We start from the raw sequence: 20,248 nt of genomic DNA on the forward strand, positions 1-20,248 counted from the left end.
TTCTGCTGAGGGGAAGGCTGCGTTTCTTGTGTCTCTGCCAGGGGGAGACGAAGGCGGAGCGGGGAGTTGATGAGGCATTCAGAGCCTCCCCCCATGACTCACTCCAACCTGCCGAGCACCAGGTGGTGACAGGTGGTACCCAGGGCCTGAGCACCAGGTGGAGTCATGCACCAGCAGCCCCGTGATGCGCCCCATAAAACCCAATCTCTGAGTCCTGATGTCCCCAAGCAGCCTCCCGACTCCAATAAAGGCACCGGGATGGGAGAAGAGGCTGCAGTGTGTGCGTGTGTGCGTGTGCAGCTGGGGGAGCCGGGGGGGGGGGGCCTCTGGGGGGTGGCCCTGCTTGTGTGGGGACCACATGGAGAAATGGCCTGTGTACTCTTCCTAGCAAGGGCCACACAGATCAGTGGCCTCCAGGATTTCTCAGCAGGCCCCCTGCTGACCCCTCCACTGCTGGAACAGGTCTCCCCAAGGAGAGGGGAGTCTTGGAAGCAGAGGAGCTTGGGATGGATCCCAGATCTGCCGTTTCAGGGCCATGTGCCTTGAGCACATCCCTTGCCCTCTCTGAAACTCGGTTTCCTCGTCTGTAAAATGGGAGGCCCACAATACTTCCCCAGGGGCAGGATTCCTCCGCCTCAGCGCTCCAGGCATTCTGGCAGGACGATTCTGCCCACTAGGCGGCGCCAGCAGCACCCCGCCCACCACCCCCAGTTCCAAAAATGCCTTCAGACATTGTCAAATGGCCTGGGGGCAAACTCAGCAAGATTCACTGCTGCCGAGCTTCATCTCGCGAGAATTGCATGTGACAATGACAGTCGCCGACAGTGATGTGCCTGGACTCTCTCTGTACCTGCCACTGTACCAGGCACCTAAGTGAACCGTCTCATCCACTCCTCTCATCCCCCGTGATGAAGGTGCTGTGATTGTCCCCACTTTACAGATGGGGACGCGGAGGCACAGGGAGGCTAAGTGCTCGCCCGAAGTCTCACATGTAGAAAGCGCACAGCCAGGATCCAAGCAGGCCCTGCGGGGCCGAGTCGCACCCTGCTGCTGGCCCGCAGTAGGAAGGAGGGTCCCGACCTCGCCTGCCTGTGTCCCCTGCCCCACCCACCACCCGGTGCAAGGGCAGAGCCCGGGCCTCTGGCAGAGGGGTGCCATTTGTGTGGTTCCATCTCAGCCCCTGGAATATTCTCCTTGCTCTTCTCGGTCCTAATCAGGCAAAGCACCATTTCAATCATGCAGCAGGTCCTGTGTGGCCCACCCCCAACTTCCGGCGCCTCAACACTGTGATTGTGAGGGGCGCCCTTGTGGGGGCGGGGCAAGGCCCAGGTCTGTTAGCTGCTGAGTGTCTGCAGCTGATCTGTTAGCAGCCGCAGCCCTGGACAGTGGGGACTGTACTGGGGGAAGGTGGGCCTGGTGTGTCCCCCACCTTGGTGCAGGGGCGGGGGGGCATGGAAGGAGGAAAAGAGCAGAAGGAACAAAAGAGGAGGAGATAAAAGATGAAGGCGAGAGAGGGAAGGAGAGAGAGAAGAAAGGAAAGCCGGGGAAGAGACAGACGGAAACCTGGCGAGAGGAGGGAGAGAGACAAGAGGAGACACCCACGTGGAGACGGAGGTGGAAAGGGATGCGGAGGGAGGGGGACTGGAGAGACAGAGGAAGAGAGAAGGCATGAGGGGAGCAGGACAGCCGGAGAGGAGTCCACACCCAGGTGGAGACAGACAGAGACAGAGCAGTGGAGACACGGAGAGACCTGGAGAGAGACAAACGGAAACAGTGAAACAGACATTCTCACAGACGACGGAGATGGAGAGGGACAGGCAGGGGAGAAAAAGGGTGGGGGCAGGGAGCAACGGAGACGGCAGACGGACGGACAGACTGACAGGGGAGTGGCCGCCAGCCGCAGACAGGGGCCCTGAGTGGACCAGGTGGGAAGGCAGGGAGTGGAGCTGCCTCGCGGAGCACTGGCCGAGGGCTGAGCCTCGTGCGTGTCACTTTCCATCGGGCACCTCACGGAACGCAGGGAGGCTGACGGTGGGATCGGGGCCACCGTGCAGGCCCGGCTCTGAGTGGGGCTTGCAGCAGGGGGCTGGCTGACACCCACACCTGCGGGTGAGGAGCCACGCTCAAGAGCCCGGCCTGCGGGCTGGCCCTGCCACTTCCAGCTCCAGAGGGACTGGGGACACCGAACTCTTCTCTTTTGGAAGCTGGTGCTAAAGCCTTGAGTGTATGATCAGGTGCCACGTCTGGGTGACTGGGAGGCGGGTCCCCAGAGGCCATGGTGCATCTGGGCCCTGCCTCAGGGTTACACTCGGTGGTAGGTTGCTATGGTAACAGCTCCCAGGGAACCACATCTCCCGGAATCCACGCCATGGGTCATCTCCGCCCACACCGACAATGGCCTGGGCCACGCTACTTGCTTTGACCAATGGGACCTCAGCAAGTGTGACAAAAGCGAGGCTTGTTAAGCCCTTGTGTGCTGGGGACCTGTCCTCTTTGGACCCTGAGACCACCACACTGTGAAGAAGCCCAGAACGAGAGGCTATGGAGGGAGAGGGCCAGCCGCACCAGCTGTCCCGGCTGACCTGCCGGCTGACTGCCACCGCGTGCTGACCCCAGAAAGCCCACAAAATTATGACAAATAAGAAGTTATTGCTGTGTGTAGCCACCACATTTCGGGTTTGTTAGCTAGCAGTAGATAGCTGACAGAGAAATTGAGTTCCTGGGCCTGTTCCTCTCCTGGGCGCGCTTGTGCAGCTGCATTTAGCAGGCAGGTCAGCCGGCTGGAAGGCGCAAGGTGGCCTGAGGCCCATGTCTGGCAGTTGACCCTGGCTGTCACGGGGCCTCCTCTCGTCCCCCAGCAGGCTGAGCTGGCTTCCTTATAGGGCGGTCTCAGGACCACGTTCCAGGACAGAGCGTGGAAGCTTCAAGGTCTCTGAAGGCCCAATCTTCGAATTTCTAGAGCATCACTTCTGCTACATTCCGTTGGCCAAAGTGGCCACAAGGCTGGCCTGGGTTTAAGGGGTGGGAGGAAGGGCAGTTACTTTACTCTGAGGCCGGTCTGGGGGTGAGAGGAGTCGACGGCATGTTTTTCTATCTGCTCCCCACCCTGCCCCCCGATGCTGGGAGGAGCACCCTGGAGGCTGGTGTGTTTCTGGGGGTGTGGGGCAGGGTTCCCAAATCAGCCTATGAAATTGCTCTCGAAACCTCTGGCTCCGCAAATTCATTCACTCACTTGTCAGTCCCTGAACGCGGGCCTACTGGGTGCAGGGGCTACAGAATCAAATCCGAGGCAGTGCAAAAAGGGGGGACTTCAGAGTCGGACAGATATCGTTCAAGACTTCTTTCCGCCTTTTACACGCTATCTGACCTCGGGGCAAGTTCTGGAGTCACCCCGAGCCTCAGTTTCCTATTCCGTAAAATGGGGACACCCAGTTGGTAGGGCTGTCGGGAGGGTGAAATGAGACGAAGCTTCCGGGAGCTGGTCTCACATTTTGGGGATGGCTCGCTGACTCCCCCTCCACAAGGCCCGGGGTGGGTGCCCACAGGTAAGTGCTGCGAGGCAGAGATCCACATTGGCCTTGGTCATCATCTTATCTATAGAGCCTGGCACATAGTAGGTGTTCAATAAGCATTTTTGACCACCTGACGTTCTCCCACAGCCTCTCTGTCCCTCCTCCCACTTAGAAGATGCTCAGCAGAGGTTGGCGTCATTCTCTCCCTGGGAAATGGGCATCTCCGGGCCAGGCGAGAATTTTCAGCGGATGTTGTGAGGTCTCTGCGCGAGTCTTTTTATTCTTGCCGGCCGGGGTGGCAGTGGGCGGGGCTGGCAATCAGAACCTGGCCTCCGCGGCCCCCTGCAGCTTCCCCCTCACCCATCTGTTCCCTCTGTTCCAGCTGTTGCCCTCATCACCTCTGCTGCCCCCTCCGAGCGCTGCAGAAGGGGCCCTGGAGTCCAAGGGACGCCTCATTAGCCCGTAAATGCCATCCCTGTCGCCCCTGTGGGGGGCTTGCTGGCAGGCCTGGCCTTTAAAACGGGCACGTTAATTCCTCCCCCGGCGCTGGGCCTCGCGGCGCCCCGCCCCCTCCCGCCCCTCACACCTTCCTCCCAGGCCCAGTCCGGCTCTGCTCCCCGCGCTCTGCACAGCGAGAACAGACTGTACCTCGCGGTGGCTGCTAAATATAGCCCCGCACCAGCGGAACGTTCCTGGCTGGGGAAGGCACCGGCGGCTCCTGCAGTGGGGCTGATGGCACGGGGAGGGGAAGTGTGGTCCTTCCTGGGAAGTGTCCACAGAGGCCCTTTCAGACTAGGAGTGCGGAGGGACCCCAGAACAAGGACCCCACCGACACCTCGGCCTGCCTCGCCTGGTGCCCACTCTCCGGCTTCTTGGGAACTGACTCTTTCTGCCCTTCCAGGCTCCTTGGCTCCCCACCTGCCCCTCCCTCCGGACCCTTTGCTGTGGGGGATGCTCTTCCCTGGGACCCGGCTGTCCTCCTCACTCTCTCCGAGCCTGGTTCTTCATCTGCCCGCCCCTGCCACCTCCCACACTCCGTCCTGGGCCCTGCCTTATTGCTAGGCTTTGTCTCTTCCTCTCCTTCCCACCGAAAGCTGATCAACGCTAAGGGCCCCACCTCCTCAGGCTCCATCATCATCGTCATCTCCTTCATCCCTTTGGTTTCCCTTCATATGCCAAGTATTGCGCTGAACACTTCACACGCTAGCCGTTTCCTTGGCCTGGAAGCTCTCTCCTGGATGCCGAGGGGCTCCCGCCCGCACTTCCTTGAGGTCTCAGGCCTCGGGTCAGCTCCCCAGCAAGGCCGCTCCTGACTTCTTCATCTGAGCCTCTCCCCTCATCCTGCTTTCTGTTTCTTCCTAGCACACATTGCTACTAGACATTCCATGGTATGTTTATAAGCTTGTTTTCTGTATCCCCAGCTCCGTGAGGGGGGGCTCTTGGATTTGCCCCCCTGCCATATTCCTGGATCCTAGAACAGAGCTGGGCACATAGTAGATGCTCAACCAAGAGTTGCTGAATGAATGAATGAACTCTCCCATTGCATCCTCACAACAAGCTCGTGAGATGGGTATGATTATTCCTTTGGCGTACCTGGCGGAACCAAAGTTTGCAGAGCCGCAACCGTCCTTGGAGCTTCGAGCCCCTATTTCAGATGGACTGCTAGATGTTCTGGGCGTTTCTCCACATTCCTCTTCCTGTTTCTGCAGGTGGGGCCCCTTCCCATCCCAGGCCCCAAAGTTAGGGACCCCTGGGTTCCTCCCCCAACCCGGTCCCTTGCATTCATCTAGGCCCCTGAGGTTTGCCCTCTCAGGGTCTCGCTCTCAGCCCTCAGACTCCCTCCTCAGCACCCCACTAACCCTCACACCCAGTCCTACATTATCTCTGCACCCCCCCCCCCCCAACTAGATGAAGCAGCTTACAGAGTCTGGGTGGATGCCAAGGGGTGCAGGCTTTGGGTTTTGTCCCCCAGGACTCTCTCTACTGGGCACCCCAGGTGCCTGGGTCTCCCCGAATTCAACCCCTGCCTCTGAGCCATGCGATGCAGCCGCAGCCTGAGGGATCTTGTTAAAATGAAAACCCGAGCATGTCACTTCCCTGCTTCAAAGTCATCAATGAACCCAACGTGCTGCCGGGGAGGAGGGGCACCCAGCTCCCTGGTGTGTGGCTCTCAGGAGAACAAGCTGGTACATGCTGGCATTATCTCTCCAGATCCCGAGTAAATGCACGTGGTCTTTGATCCAGCCGCTCCACTTCCTGAAAATAATCTTGCAGAAATACTCCCACATGCACACCAAATGATATATGTACGAGGTTATTCACTGTAGCATTGTTCGTTGTAGCAAAAGATTGGAAAGAGCATAAGTGTCCATCAACAGGGGACTGGTGAAACAAATTCTTGTGTATCCACCACAGCTGTTGAATAAAAGAATGGGAAAGCTCTGTATGTACTGATATGAAATAACCTTCAAGATGTATTGGTAGGCAAAAAAGGCAAGCAGTGTGTATGGTGTGTTATAGCTACCATTTGTGTAAAAAAAATAAAACAAATCCATATACTTCTTTCCTCGTACATGTATAGAATGGCTCTGGAAAGATGCAGGAGGAAATTACACTGGTTGCCTTGGAGACACAGACTGGGTGGGTGGGGGGCTGGGAGGGGTAAAGAATTGCCACTAAATACCTGTTTGGACTTTTTGAGTCTTGAACCTTGAAAGACATTTTCTACTTAAAAAATAAGTTAGTTTTCAAATGAGTGGGTCCAAGATCTTGTCGGCTATATATACCACGAGGCTATCTTGGGGGCTGCAATTACCGGGGGTGGAGGCAGAAAGCATTTGCTCTATTTCTTCCTCTTTTGGACGTTTCTTTAATGTTTGAACGTTCTCTAAAATGTATTAGTTTGGCAATGAGGAAAAAGTAAAAATATTCTATGTAACAAAAGACAACTATAACTGTGCTCCTGGACTGGAATTCTGAGCCCCTCTCCAAACAAAACAAAACACACAAACAGAAACCAAAATGCAACTCCATTGAATACCCCTCGGTCCTCCACCGCCCTGAGAATAAGCTCCAAGCTCTCCAGCCCCGCTTACACTGGGCGCGGCAGGCCCTGGCCAGCCTCTCCACACCACTTCTCCACACGCCCGCTCCTCCCGTCCGGAGTCGCTTACAATTCCCCTCATGCCTCAGGATGCTCTCATCCTCCAAGTTTTGCCTGCACCGTGCCCTCTGCCTGGAATGCCCTTCTCCGCATCTCCGTCTAGCCAAGACCTTCTTATCCTTTGGAGGTGCTGCTACCGCCTCCGAGAACCTTGTGTCTTAAATCTTAATTGCCCGCGCTTAAGCCTGCCCCCCTCCCCCCACCCGGCTGTGAGCCCCATTATAGCACTTGTCCCCTCCTCTCCCCGGGACCCTGCGAGCGCCAACCCCGGAGCTGGCAGCCACTCCCGGCTGCGCGACCCCCCGCGAGCCACTTCCCGCCTCTGAGCCTCAGGCCCCTCCCTCCGTCCGTCCTGCCGCTCTGGCAGGGCCCCTCCGAGACTAGCCAGGTTCTAATCTCTGGGTGAAGGTGGGGGTGCCGCACCCTCGTTTGGTGGCGTTGGCGGGGGGGCAAATAAGCAAAGAAAAAAAACAAATTCTGTCTCTCCGTCTGAATTTGAGCGGAGCCCTCACAGCTGCTGAAAAGGTGCCCTTCACCAGCCGACCTCCTCCAAACTACACTCACGACCCCCCCCACCCCCCGCCTCCGTTTAGGTCCAAGGACAGGGGGCTGCTTTGTCTGGACCTCCCAAGTCCTTCCGGAGCGCCCGCAGTGGCCGCCTCCTGCCTTGGTTTCTCTGCCAATCTTGCAGGGGCCGCCACCGCATTCTTTTCTGTTTCTCGGTCCTCCCCTCTTCCAGCTCCACCCTTGGGTCTCCCGGAGCGAGCAAAATGCTTCCGTGTGCTCTGCCCTACCCTCGGCGCCACGTGGTTGGAAGGCTGAGAGCAGACCTCTGGGTGCTGTCCTCGGTCCACGGCCCACCCCCACCCGCCCCGCCCCTGGTGTTTCCCCCCACAGGCCCCGCCCCGTAGCCCCGCCCCGTGGCAGCACCCCTTGGGGCCCCGCCCCTGGTACCATCTCTGTTTCCCAAGCCCCGCCCTGTAGCCCCGCCCTGTGACCGCACCCCTTGGGGCCCCGCCCCTGGTGTCACACGTCTGTTTTCCCTCAGGCCCCGCCCCGTAGCCCCGCCCCATGACCGCACCCCCTTGGGGCTCCGCCCCTCACCGGTCTTGGGGTCCACCGTGAAGTGGTTCTCTCCGTCCAGCACGCTGTAAACCAGTCGAGCGCTGCTGCCGTATGTCGGGTCATCCGCATCCGAGGCCATCACCTGCATCACCGATGTGCCTGGGCCCGGGGGACCAAGCAACACAGGGGTCACCTGCGGCCGCTGAGCTCCTCCTCCCCACCCCTACCTACCCCTGAGGAAGCTGGCAGAGGACGCCCAGGCTGGAGGTCACAGAAGCCAGTCCCTTCACAGTTCCCATCCCCACACTGACCCCCACCCAGCCTGCTCCCTGACCAGGGGCCTTCCTGGTGACTGGCACAGGAATGGACCCGGGTTCAAGTCTCCCTTCCCTGGTTCCCAGCCCAGGACTCAGTGGAGGGCGGCCTCTCCGAATCTGTTTCCTCTTCAGCAAAATGGGCAGGACTCTAGTCCCGGGCGCACGAGGGAATGCACCCTGAACTCTCCGCGCAGAGCGGGCTCAGGGCAGTCTCCGTGGGCGGTGGCCACGGTCATGTTCACCAGTTCAGGTCCCGAGAGTCAGCGCCAGAGCCAGGACTGGAAACCAGGCACCTGATTCCCAAAAGAGGGGTTTTCCACCCACCCCAGCCCGTCTGGCTTTCTCAGGGGAATTCTGCCTCCTTCCTCCGCACACCCCTCGCCCCCTCACTTCCCTCATCCCCACCCCTGTCCTGCCACAGGGTGGGGGAGTGGGGGATGAGCCGGCAGCCCGGAAGGACCACCAGGTTCACTGGGGCTCTGAAGCTGGTGTCTCTTGGGCCCTGGGGAAGGGGCGTGGCAGGGCCCAACTTCCCCTTTGGGAAGCAGCTGGCTGTGGGCCTGGTGCCCCTGGCGCCCCTCCCCACGCCCTGCCCACGTGAGCCCTGCCCCCAGGCACACACACTTCTCCTCATGCTCTGCACGTAGGCTGCTGGGGAGAGTATAAATTGGATAAAAGTCCATCAAAGAGCGGCAATTAAGTTATTGATTTTCGACGCTGCCTCATTAAACTGGGAGCTTCTCGCGGCCTGTCCCAGAGATGGCTCTAATTTGACATCATGTTCAATTTGACAAAAGCAGGGCTTGGGACGTGAGGCTGGACAGGATGGGGGTGAGGGGGAGGGTGGGGGAGGGGTGAAGGGGGGGCAGGGAAGCCATGCGGTCTCTCTGAACCTTTCCAGAAAGTAGGGGCCAAGGTGAAAGATCAAGAGAGAGCCTTGGGGGCTCAGGATATGACCCAAGGGGGTGAGGACTCAGACCTCGCTTCAAGGAGATGCTCTCTTCCGCGTGCCCTGCTGGTGAGAGGGTGGGGCCCGGGCACACTGAGGATCGGAGTGGGGCCCTCTTGGGGCTGGCCGGGCTCTCCGGGTCAGCAGGGCAGTGCGCAGGGAGGGGAGACCAGCTCGCTGCCTGGCTAATGAGTGAGGCTTTGGAAATGCTACTGCAGCAGTTCTGCGAAGCCGGCCCGCCGCCCGCCGCTCCCGCCTCCAGCCTGGGGCCCTCGATCATTCCAGACAGACACATGTATTTATTTTTCACTCTTTTGCATTTCTCATTTCCCTCTGGTGTCCTCCCTCCCATCACGAGCCTCTTAAACCTGCCCTGCAATGCGCCTCTCTCTTTGGTGGCTCCAGCTCCATGCCAACCAGGGTTTCCAGGAGAAGGTGAGGAAGAGGTTTGGGCAAGCCCCCTCCCTCTTGATGGTTGGGGCCCAGGGGTCCCCTGTTCAGGGCCAAGGGAATGATCCCAGGTGTCTCCACCCCCTTATACAGAGAGAGGAGAAAGGAATACACTATTGAATGCTCTTTACATGCCTGGCTTCACCAGGCACTTATATTCATCATCTCCAATCCTCACAGCATCCCTGAGAGGTGGAATGGGTCCCTCCTAATTACAGGGGAGGGAGCAGGTGAAAGAGCAGAAGTGCTTTGACGGAGGGCACAGACTGAGGACGTGGTGGGATTTGAACTCAGGACTCTCTGAGGTCAAAGTCCTTCTGGGTACCGGAGTCAGTACAGGTGCAGTGACTCTGGGGGCTGGTGGCCTGATGCACTGAATCACAATCAGTATGACTCGGCCACTTCTTTCCAGTTTGACCTTGGGCATATCACAAACCCCTTTGTCCCTCCATTTTCTCACTTGTGATATTAGGGTGATAGTACGACCAAACTCTTAGGATCTGTTTGAGAACTCAAATAGATTTCCATTTTCAGTACCGAGCACAGTATCTAAACCTTGCTAAGGACTCAGTAAATGCAGGTTGTTGTCAAATCAGGAGGTGCTGCCAGCCAGTCTACAATGGCACAACCACGCCCCTCTCACACACATGCTGCATTGGAAGAAGAAAGATACATAAAGCATTAGGCTCATGGTGAGTGCTCGGTAAACAGTGGCTGTTGTAACTGTTATGAGAGGGTCTCCCCGTCACTCCCCTCTGCCTGTTTTCCCCCACCCCCCACTCTGGGTAACGCACGACACCGGACTGTGTGACTCCCCAGGGATATGGCTGTTCTCTCTCTCTCTCTCCCTCTCTCTCTCTCTCCCCCCCCTCCCTCCCCCCCTCCTTCCTTCCCTCCCAGGGACTCCCTAGGGGATGACGGAGTCATTTCCCAATCTGGGATTCTTTATTGCAGCCATTACAGTTAATGCCAACACGTGGGGATGGTGAAGGGTCAGTGATTCACAACTGGTTCCCCGGGACCCACAGCCCTTCCACCTTCTTCACAAGTCAGCAGCTCCCCAGAACTGACAGACAGAATGGTGCCAGGCTTGCGGTTGCTGGGGGACCACCTTGAGGTCACCCCTCCTAGGTTCAGCAGTTTGAGTTTTACAATGCCCTGTCACGTCCATTCTCTCCTTCAGTCCTCACGTCATCCCTGTGATGGGATGCAATGGTCCGCTGGGACATGCTTAGCCATCAGCCCCGGGGGCTGGGGCAGCATGGAGGAATGCCCTGCTTTGTAGCCTCTGCTGAATTCCATGGTGTAAAAACTGCCCCCATGGCCAATGTGAAGCTACCAATGGGATATCAAGAGGCCCACAAAGCTCCTGAAAATCAATACTTGGCTCTTGTGAGCTGATACAAGATGATTCCAGTACAATCCTGTATTGTTCCCATTTTACAGATGAAGAAACTGTTATGCATCATGAAAAGTGAAACTGTGAACTAATGATGAGTAATAATGAAACCCATCATTATATATCATTATTTAATGATAATGGTAAGTGGCACTTATCAATGATGACTTTGTGCTGGATATTGATAAGCCCTTTATATGTATTATCTTACGAAATTTATATAATACAGCCTGGAAGTTAACTCTATCAAGATTTCCACTTTACACCCTGGCTGGCATAGCTCAGTGGATTGAGCGTGGGCTGCGAACCAAAGCATCGCAGGTTCGATTCCCAGTCAGGGCACATGCCTGGGTTGCAGGCCATGGCCCCCAGCAACTGCACATTGATGTTTCTCTCTCTCTTTCTCCCTCCCTTCCCCTCTCTAAAAATAAATAAATAAAATCTTTTAAAAAATCTTAAAAAAAAGATTTCCACTATACGAATGAGGAAATGGAGGATGAGCAAAGCAATGAAACACTTCATGCCTTAATTTCCTCCTTTGTGAAGCGAGGGTGATAGTAGCACCACACTCTCAGGGCTACTGCAAGAGAAACAGATTTCCACGTTCAGAACCAAGGACAGAGCCTGGCTAAATTCTCCGGGCAAGGAAATCGGAAGGGTACGATTCAAACCCAAATGGACCAGATGTCAAAACCCACATGTAAAAAGCGGGTCAAAGAGCAAGAAGTACACAGAAAGCAAGAGAGAGAGAAGATTCAGAGAAAGGAGAGGGAGGGCAAAGGCGAGGAGTGGCGAGTTGTATTGAGCCTTCTCCCTCCCCAACAGCTTGCCCAAGCCCAGACTTCCGGAAGCCGGGATGCGCTGTCCGCTGTCCATGGTGCTGCGAGCCAGCCCTTCTGCTACCTGAGGTTAAGCGCCAAAGTCCAGGCTGGCATGGCTGCCCACGTGATTCTTGGACGAACCGGATCTCAGAGCCCAGGGCTCCACATGGAGTGTGAGATATGGAAAGGCTGGTCCTGGGAGAGCACACAAACCGGTGGCTTTCAGCCTGGCTGCACATTAGAATCTCTTAGGAGCTATAAAATAAAACTGATGCTGAGCCCCATCCCAGACCAATTCAGTAGGGCTCTCTTGGGGTGGAGCACAGGCAGGGGCATTTTAAAAATCTCCCACGGTGATTCTAAAGAGCATCCCAGGCTAAGGACTGATGCCCTAGACACAACCCCTGATTGAACTTGGTGAGGAAACGGAGTCACAGAGGCGGAATGACTTTCCCAAGGTGACATCATTAGTACATGGCAGGAAAATATTCAAACCCAGGTCTGCGTAGCCAGCCTGTCGCCCACCGGGGTCCCTGTGCTGAGGCTGACACCCAGAAGGAAGCAGCAAGGACGGTGCAGAGTTCCTCCCAGGCAAAACAGGCAGGAGAAGTTGGACATCCTGAGAGGAGGTGGCCCTCACACCTCCATGGAGACTATGTGGGCTTTGGTATCAGAGAGACTTGGGTTCAAATCACACCACTTCTCCACTCTGAGCCTTGGCCAAGCCTTTCCTCCTGTCAGACCTATGTCCCTGTCTGAAACTTAGGGGGGCCATTCTGCCCCCCAGGGATGCTACGAGGACTCAAGTGGATGGATTTAAGAAGACAGACGTATAGTAGGCGCTCCATCACAGTTATTCCTTTCTCCTCTCTCTGTACGGTCCGAAGATCTCTGAGCCCATGTCCCTGACCTTGAATAGAGACCCCTGGGCAACAGTATCACAAGGAAGGGGCTTGCCCACCCCTCATCTCTGGTTTGTCTGGGTGGCTCTGACACAGCTCACCATGGAGCCAGAACTGGAACCCAAGTCTTGACTCCCAGGCCAGAATTCTTTCCTTTCTTGTCCCTTCATGCTTGCTACGTGTGGGGCCCAACTGAGATTGGAATGTGGGCTCCAGGACCCTCAGGAGAAGCCCCAGCTGGCTCAGGGAGGAGGCGGTGGTGCTATGGGGACTGCAGACATAAATTCTCATTCCAGCCTTGTCCTCGGTTACGGGAAAACTGTCTGGCCTGACGGGGCCTCAGTTCCCCTTCTGTGAAATGGAGATAAGGCTTTATCTTTGCTGCCTCATTGGGCGAGGGAGACGCCTTAATGAGATGAAAGAGATGAAACACTTTGGAAAAGAACAGAGTCCTCCACCGAGGTGACCAAGTGTCATTATTATGAAGATGTTTGTAATTATGATTCTCCTGCCTCTTCCCTGCCTCCCTGCGCTGCCCTGCTGGGCCCGGGAAACCCTCGGCTCGCATTTAGCTTCTCAAACATTTATAAAAAATGAGTCCCGCCCCCTGCTGCTGCCAGAACTGCTTGGAATGCTTTCTATTAAAAATTAAAAACCACTTGTCGAGTCCCTGGGAATGCTCAGATTACACAGGAAACAGGCCCCTTCTCCGGCTCCCCCCTCGCCGCCCCCACCAAGTCCCTTTTTGATCATCACTTATAATGCGCGTGCTGGGCTGGCCTCCACCCCACTTCCGCTGCCCAGCCAGGGCGGCCTAATGTAGATGAATGAGGCACCGGAGACGCAGGCAAGTGGCTGCACCGGAGGGGGAGGTCGCAGGGTGGAGCGGGAGGAGGCAGGCCCAGCGACAAGTGACAGAGAAAGAGGCACAGGGGATGGGCCAAGAAAGTGGGCCAGAGACAGACGAACCAGGGACAGAGATTCAGAGAGATGGACACAGAGACAGTGGGAAGACAGAGATACCCAGACACAAAGGGAGAGATTAGGACAGAGACAGAGAGATGAGGGTTGGAGAGGCCGGGATGCATGGAGACAGAAGAAAAGTGGGACAGAGACAATGCGACAGAGAGAGGTAGAAACACAGAGATGAAGTTGGAAAGTAGAGTTATATAGAGACAGGGACAGACGGAGACACGCGAAAAGCAGGAGGAGAGTGGGAGAGAGTGGGAGGGGACAAGGGGAAGAAAGGCGATTCCGGCTTGATGGGGTCAGGGCCCCGCTGTCACCAACACTTCTCTCAGGTCTCCAGGGAGCTCTAGAACACCATCCCTCATCCCTCCTCTGCTCGTGGGTCCCAGCCGCGGGCTCGGCCATGCAGGCAGCTGTTGAGTGTGTGTGTGTGTGTGTGTGTGTGTGTGTGTCCAATTTGCCCCTTGCCACCCCAAATGGAGACCTATATGCTCTTCCGTTCTCTCCACATTTAGACCAGGTGCTCTGTCCCTGGCTGGCGTGGCTCAGTGGATTGAGTGCCAGCCTGTGAACCAAAGGATCACTGGTTTGATTCCCAGTGAGGGCACATGTTTGGGTTGCGGGCCAGGTCCCCAGTAGGGGTCACTTGAGAGGCAACTGCACATTGATGTTTCTCTCCCTCTCTTTCTCCCTCCCTTGCCCTCCCTAAAAATAAATAAATAAAATCTTTTTTTAAAAAGGCACTAAACAGGCGCTCTGGTAAGTTGTCTGGCCACCTTGTTTATTTGGGCCAGTGACATCCTAAGTGTCTGCAAGAGTGTCCCTCTGACATTTGTAGAAAGCAAAAAAATGTTTGCTTTTATTTCAGTTCCATTCAGTCACCCAATATCTACAGAGCACCCTCTATGTGCTAGACCCTTGAGAGCAGGGTGGTGGCTCTGTCACCTCTGTCCCCCCTGCCACAGTGGGCACGGGGCCTGGCACAGAGAGTGTGCTCACAGGTGTTGCGTGATTGTTGATGGGCAAGACAAAGAAAGACGCAGGTGCACGCCTTCCTGTTCAGATCACCTGGGCCGCGGGGCACTCCTAGAGGCCAGGGCCTCCGCTGCTGTCTGCCGCCGCTTCCCACCAGAAACCTCCTGTCCCGTCCCCCGTCCCCACCCAGGGTGGTGAGAGCCAGTGCCGTTGCTAGGCAAGGAGATATTGCACATATAGATCTTCCTGGACTTTAATTAAAAACATCTTTAGAAGTTGTCTCTGCAGAGGCCAGCGATTGATTCCTGGCTTGGGCCCGAGGGCTGCTGAGCTACACGCTCTCCGGCTGCAGGTGGGACCATCAGGGGCCCCCAGCCTGCTGCTGCCCAGCTCAAACGGGACTCTCGGGGACACACTGCCTTCCTCCTGTCCTCTGTGTCCCCGGTGCCCCAGCACCGGATTTCGCAGTCAGCATGCTATCCCAACTGGATTTCTCCTTCCCTCTTAAACCTCAGTTTCTTCAGCTGTAAAACGGGGGTGTCAACACTTAACCCAAGAGAGTTCCTGGGATGATGAAATGAGATTAGGGATGAGAAAGTGCTTTGCAAGCTGCACAGTCGTGCACCAGCTAACGAAATGGTGGGGACTATTTGTCACGCGTGCCGAGGCAAGCAGCTAGGTTCTGGTCTCAGGTTCTGGGTCTGGTTCTGGCTCTGTCTTACTCTGGAACTGCAGGGAAGCCGCTTTCTCTCTCTCTGAATTTATTCCCTCCTTGGTAAAATGAGGACAGTAATATCTGCCTTGCTTATTTTCCAGGATGGTTAGAATAAAGGGAAATAGCTCCACGAAGGCAGTGTTGGCGGATGGCTATTATTTAGTGAACTTCCCAGTGCAAACTCTACTATAAAACAGTCTTTTCCCACCTGTTAAAGATGATGCTAACGGAACACGGGGGAAAGTGGCTGTGGCAGAGTCTCTGCCCGTTCCAGACCGTTGAGCCACAGCGCCACGGTCCAGCAACGCCAGTCCTATGGCATATGAGCTACCACATTCTCCTGCGTTTGCTCAAGCAGACATCACTAATCAATTGTGGCCTTCTTTTCTGTTGAGCCTCAATGAATCCTCAGACTCCCTAATACAGCCCTAAAGTCACTACGAATTAGTGCTGACACCGGAAATAAAACTGCTCTGCTACCACTTTGAGGTCAGGAGCCGTATCTTGCTAACCTTTGCACCCCCACATGGTAGGCACAGATCTGTGTTTATTGAATTAAAAGCAACTGCTTATTTTTTTTATCCCCTTGGGGCTATGTATCAAGTAGGTGCTAATAAATGTTCGCTAGGTTGGGTGACTCATCTTTGCAACCCCTACAGGGCCAAGTACATGGGAGGACTTGTAGATAATGGGTGCAGATAAACATTTGTGGATTTAATTCAATTACTTATCTTTACATCCCCTGCAGTGCCCAGAATAAAGCAGTGGCTAATAGATGAGTATTGGACTGAACTTCTCATTGCTGGATCCTCCACAGTGCCAAGTGTACTGTACTATACAGAGCTGGCATTAATAAGCAGGCGGAGTTGAACTGGGCACAGGAGCCCTGTGAGATCCTCTTGCTGTATATGCTGGTCAGGTTTAACACCCTAGGGGAGGGGTCCGGCTCCCCTCCATCAAGAGGTTGCCTCGTCCAACTCTTCTCTAGCAAAACTTGCTCCCTTGGTGATTTCAGCCAGCCCGAGCCTTACATTTCCTCTGTCGGTGGATGACGACCAGCACTGTATCTCGAGCCCCGATCTCACTCCTGACCTTCAGACTCGGAGATCCAACTGTCCCCCTGACAATTCCACTCAGATTTCTAGCAGACATCTCAATCTCAACCCGTCCGATAATGGATTCTGAAATTCGCACGGCAAACTCGCTCTCCCCGGAGCACTCCCAGTCTCAGCAAAGCAGCTGCATCCATCCAGTGGCTCGGGCCAAAAACGCCAGCATCGCCCTCATCCCATAGCTCACGCCCCACGTCCAATCCTTTGTCACAAAGGCTGCTGGCTCCACCTTCAGCATGCGCCCCTAACCCCGTATCTTCTCACCACCTACACTGGTCCAAGTCACTGTCACCTCCTGTCCACACGATTGCAGTTGCCTCTCACGCATCTCCCTACTGGCCCCCTTGCCCCCTACAGTCTGTTTCCAACATGGCGGCCAACAGTCATCCTTTAAAAATACGAGCTGCCTCATGCCACTCCTCCGCTCCTTGCCTCACCGACAGGACAACCGAAAACGTGTCAGTGGCCACAGAGTCTTAAGTGATCCTGCCTCTGGTACCCCCTGCAATCTCACCGGGCACTCCCCCCCCTCACTAACTCCTCTCTTCACCCACACGCACCGTGCTGTCCCTCAGACATGACAGACACACTATGCCTCAGGACCTTTGCACTTGCTGTCCCCTCTGCCTGGAACTTCTCCTCCAGCATAGTGGTTCTCCGAGTGTGGTCCCTAGATGAGTGGCATCAGCATCACCTTGGAATTTGTTAAAACATTTCCAGCAGCCTAGACCCACAGAATCAGAAACCCTGGGGTGGGGGTGGGCAGGGAGAAGAGGAGGCAGCCATCTGTGTTGTAACGAGCCCATCAGTAATGTGGACGCACAGTCAAGTTTGACAACCATGGTGCCACATAGTTCCCTTGGTCCCTTCGGGTCTTTGTTCAAATGTCATCTTGTGAAAAGAAAGGCCTTCCCCGTCCTGACCTGTGTGGCTCAGGTGGATTCCCAGGCGGGGCACACGCCTGGGTTGCAGGTTCGGTCCCTGGTTTGGTGCACAAATGGTTGGGGCTTGTACGAGAGGCAAGGGAGGCAACCGGTCGGTGTTTCTCTCCCTCTCCTTTCCTTTCTCTCTCCCCCCACCCCTCTCTCAAAATAAATAAGTAATCTTAAAAAATAGCACATCCCCAGTATAGGATGGGGGAAAACTGGGTTTGTAGCTGTGAGTACGTGGAACAGAGTTCATTCTTGTATTATTATTGATTAATCAGTGTATTATTTTCCACACAAACAATTATAAACCCACTTTTAGCCCACCCTGTATAATTCCCAGTTCCCTGTTCTTCACAGCACTTTCGCCCCTGGGTGTGTAATGCAGTGGTTTATTTCTTTCCTGTCTCTCAACCTGCTCTGTACATAGGCTTCCTACTAATCCCCAGTACCTGGAGCAGTGCGTGGCACACAGTAGGCACTCAGTAAGTATCTGTTGCATGCCTTGACCGGTGTGGTTCAGTGGGTTGGACGTCGTCCCACAAACCAAAAGGTCACTGGTTTGATTCCTGGTCAGGGGCATATGGGTTGCAGGCCAGGTCCCCGGTTTGCTATTTCTCTCACTCTCTTTCTCCTTCCCTTCCCCTCTCTCTAAAAATAGGTAAATAAAATCTTTAAAAAATATCTGTTGCATAAATGAAACCCCCTCAATGCTCAGAAGGGGACCTGGGGCCCAGAGGGAGGCAGGGACTCGGCCAAGGTCACGAGGGGATCTGGGCCTGCTGACAGCCAGCTGCAGGTCGCGCTGGGCAGTCTGCGCCCCTCCTTGGAAGCGTGGTGCGCTGGAGGCCCCTGGCACACTTCCGTTCCCTTTTAAGCCATGAGTGGTTTAATTTGCGAGTGCTGCTGCCTTTCATGTCCCAAGCTGCGTCCCCGCTCCCTCTGATCTCCAAAGCTGCCCAGAACCAGGTGCCGCTTGTCGGCCCCGCCTCCCTTAGCCCGGATCAGGAGGCTCGGTAATTGTGACTGATGTTCAAAGCCGCCTGGAGTCTCCGCAAGCACCCCGGTGTCGAATTTGCTTCCCCTTCAAAAAGTTGCTCAAATGAAATAAACTAATTTAATTTCTGCTTCCTCCCTCCCCCCTCCTGGGTTGCCTGGCTTGTCTAAGCTGAGTCCGCCTGCCTGACTCTTTTCCTGAGTGGAACGTCAGAGCCAGTGGGCTGGGAGCGGGAGGCGAGGAGAGGTGAGACTCCTCAGGCCAGTGCCCGTGCGTGACGCTGGGGGCTGGCCCTGCCTCCTACTTGCTGGGAGACCTTGAACGAGCCTTGCCCTTCTCTTGGTCTCAGTTTCCCCACATGGGACACAGGACCCTTGCCACTCCAACAGCCTGGGAGCCAAGCTCAGCAACTTGCCGTGGCACTGACTCGCTACGTGACTGCGAGCGAGTTTCCTCCTCTCTGAGCCTCAGTGTGTCCACCTGTTCAATGGGGATGCTACGGTCAGTCCCGCCACCTGCACCTCTCGGAGTTGAAGCATGAGGGGAGCGATGATGGACGAGCCTCCCAGGTGGATATGGGGCTGGGCTTCCCTCTGGAGCACCCACCCCCCATCCCCACCCGTTCTCCATAGAGCAGCAGGGGGCGCTGTCTCCAACGCAAGTCTGCGGGAGTCATTCCCTCGCTTAATTAAGCCTTCCCAGGCTCCAGGCTTCCCTCAGGTCCTTGGGATATGGCTCCTGCTTCCTTCTGCAGCCTCCTTTCTGACCTTGTCGATGGAGAAACAGGCAGGCTGGTTTTGGGTGAAGAGAGACAGGAGGACACATCTTCTTAGGCCAGAGTTTAAGTTTAGGCGCAGAGGCTGCTGGGCCTGGGAGGTCAGCGTCTTGGGCTACCTCTGACTTGCTGTGTGACCTTGGACACATCCCTGCCCCTCCAAGCCTCAGTTTCCCCCTGTTTGCACAACTGATTTCTAAGTCCTCACTGGGCTCTGACAGTCCAGGCAGTCTCTGCTACTGACAACTTCCAAGTTCATGTCTCCGGCCCAGACCTGCCCCTGAGCCTGTGTATTGAACTGCCTTTCCCAGATCTCCATTTGGCCGGCTCGCCGGCACTTCCAACTTTGCATGCCTGAAACCGAACCCCTGATTTACCTCCGTCCTCGAAATCGGTTCCGCCCATCTCAGCAAATGGAAACCCCGTCACTTTAATTGTCCAGGTCAAAAATCTCGGTAGTCATCCTTGAATTTCCTTCCTCTCACGCCTCGCATCCAATCCATTAGCAAATGCTTTCAGCCCTACTTTCAAAATCTATCCATACGTCGACCTCTTTCCAGTACCCTCGCTGGTCCCACCCTGCTCCACGCCACTGTGATTTCCTGACTGGGTAATTGCAGTATTCTCCTCTATGGGCCATCTGTCTCTGCCTCCCGCCCCCCCTCACCCCACACCTAATCGTCACAGAACAGCCAGGGGATCCTGTTAAAACTAAGTCGGATCATGTCGTTCTTCTGGACAAGCCCACGCGCTGAGGTCCCCGCTAGCTCAGCGTGAAAGGCAAAGCCCTGACTGTGGTCTGCCTGACTGCAAGATCCTGCTGCCTCTCCGCTCACCTCAGGGACTCGGCAGGTACTGTTCCCTCTGCCCGGAATGCTCTTCGTCCCGGGCCCTTGCCTTCACAGCCTTCGGGTCTCCGCTTCAGAGTCCTCTCAGAGGAGCCTCCCCCGATGGAAGATCTGTCTGTTTACTTGCTTCCTGAGAGCAGGGAGGCTTGTCTGCCTTTTCATTGCTGTGTCCCCAGTGCCTAGCACATAGTAAGTCTGCATACATATTTCTTTTTCTTTTAAGTACATATATGTTAATTTCTTAAAAGAATTTTGTTTATTTATTTTTAGACAGGGGGGAAGGGAGGGACAAAGAGAGGGAGAGAAACTAAATGTGTGGTTGCCTCTTGTGTGCCCCCTACTGGGGACCTGGC

General features: G+C 55.6%; 1 protein-coding gene across 1 annotated transcript in view; it reads right to left on the reverse strand.

Moving 5' to 3' along the window:
* The window catches only part of CDH22 (cadherin 22), a 123,430-nt gene that overhangs the window by 38,452 nt on the left and 64,730 nt on the right, over positions 1–20,248 (reverse strand). Inside the window, exon 4 of the mRNA XM_028524738.2 lies at positions 7,780–7,899. Coding sequence (XP_028380539.2) covers positions 7,780–7,899 — 120 coding nt within the window. The remainder of the gene's footprint in view (positions 1–7,779; positions 7,900–20,248) is intronic.

This window comes from Phyllostomus discolor, chromosome 9 (assembly GCF_004126475.2).
Source record: "Phyllostomus discolor isolate MPI-MPIP mPhyDis1 chromosome 9, mPhyDis1.pri.v3, whole genome shotgun sequence".
Classification (NCBI taxonomy): Eukaryota; Metazoa; Chordata; class Mammalia; order Chiroptera; family Phyllostomidae; genus Phyllostomus; species Phyllostomus discolor.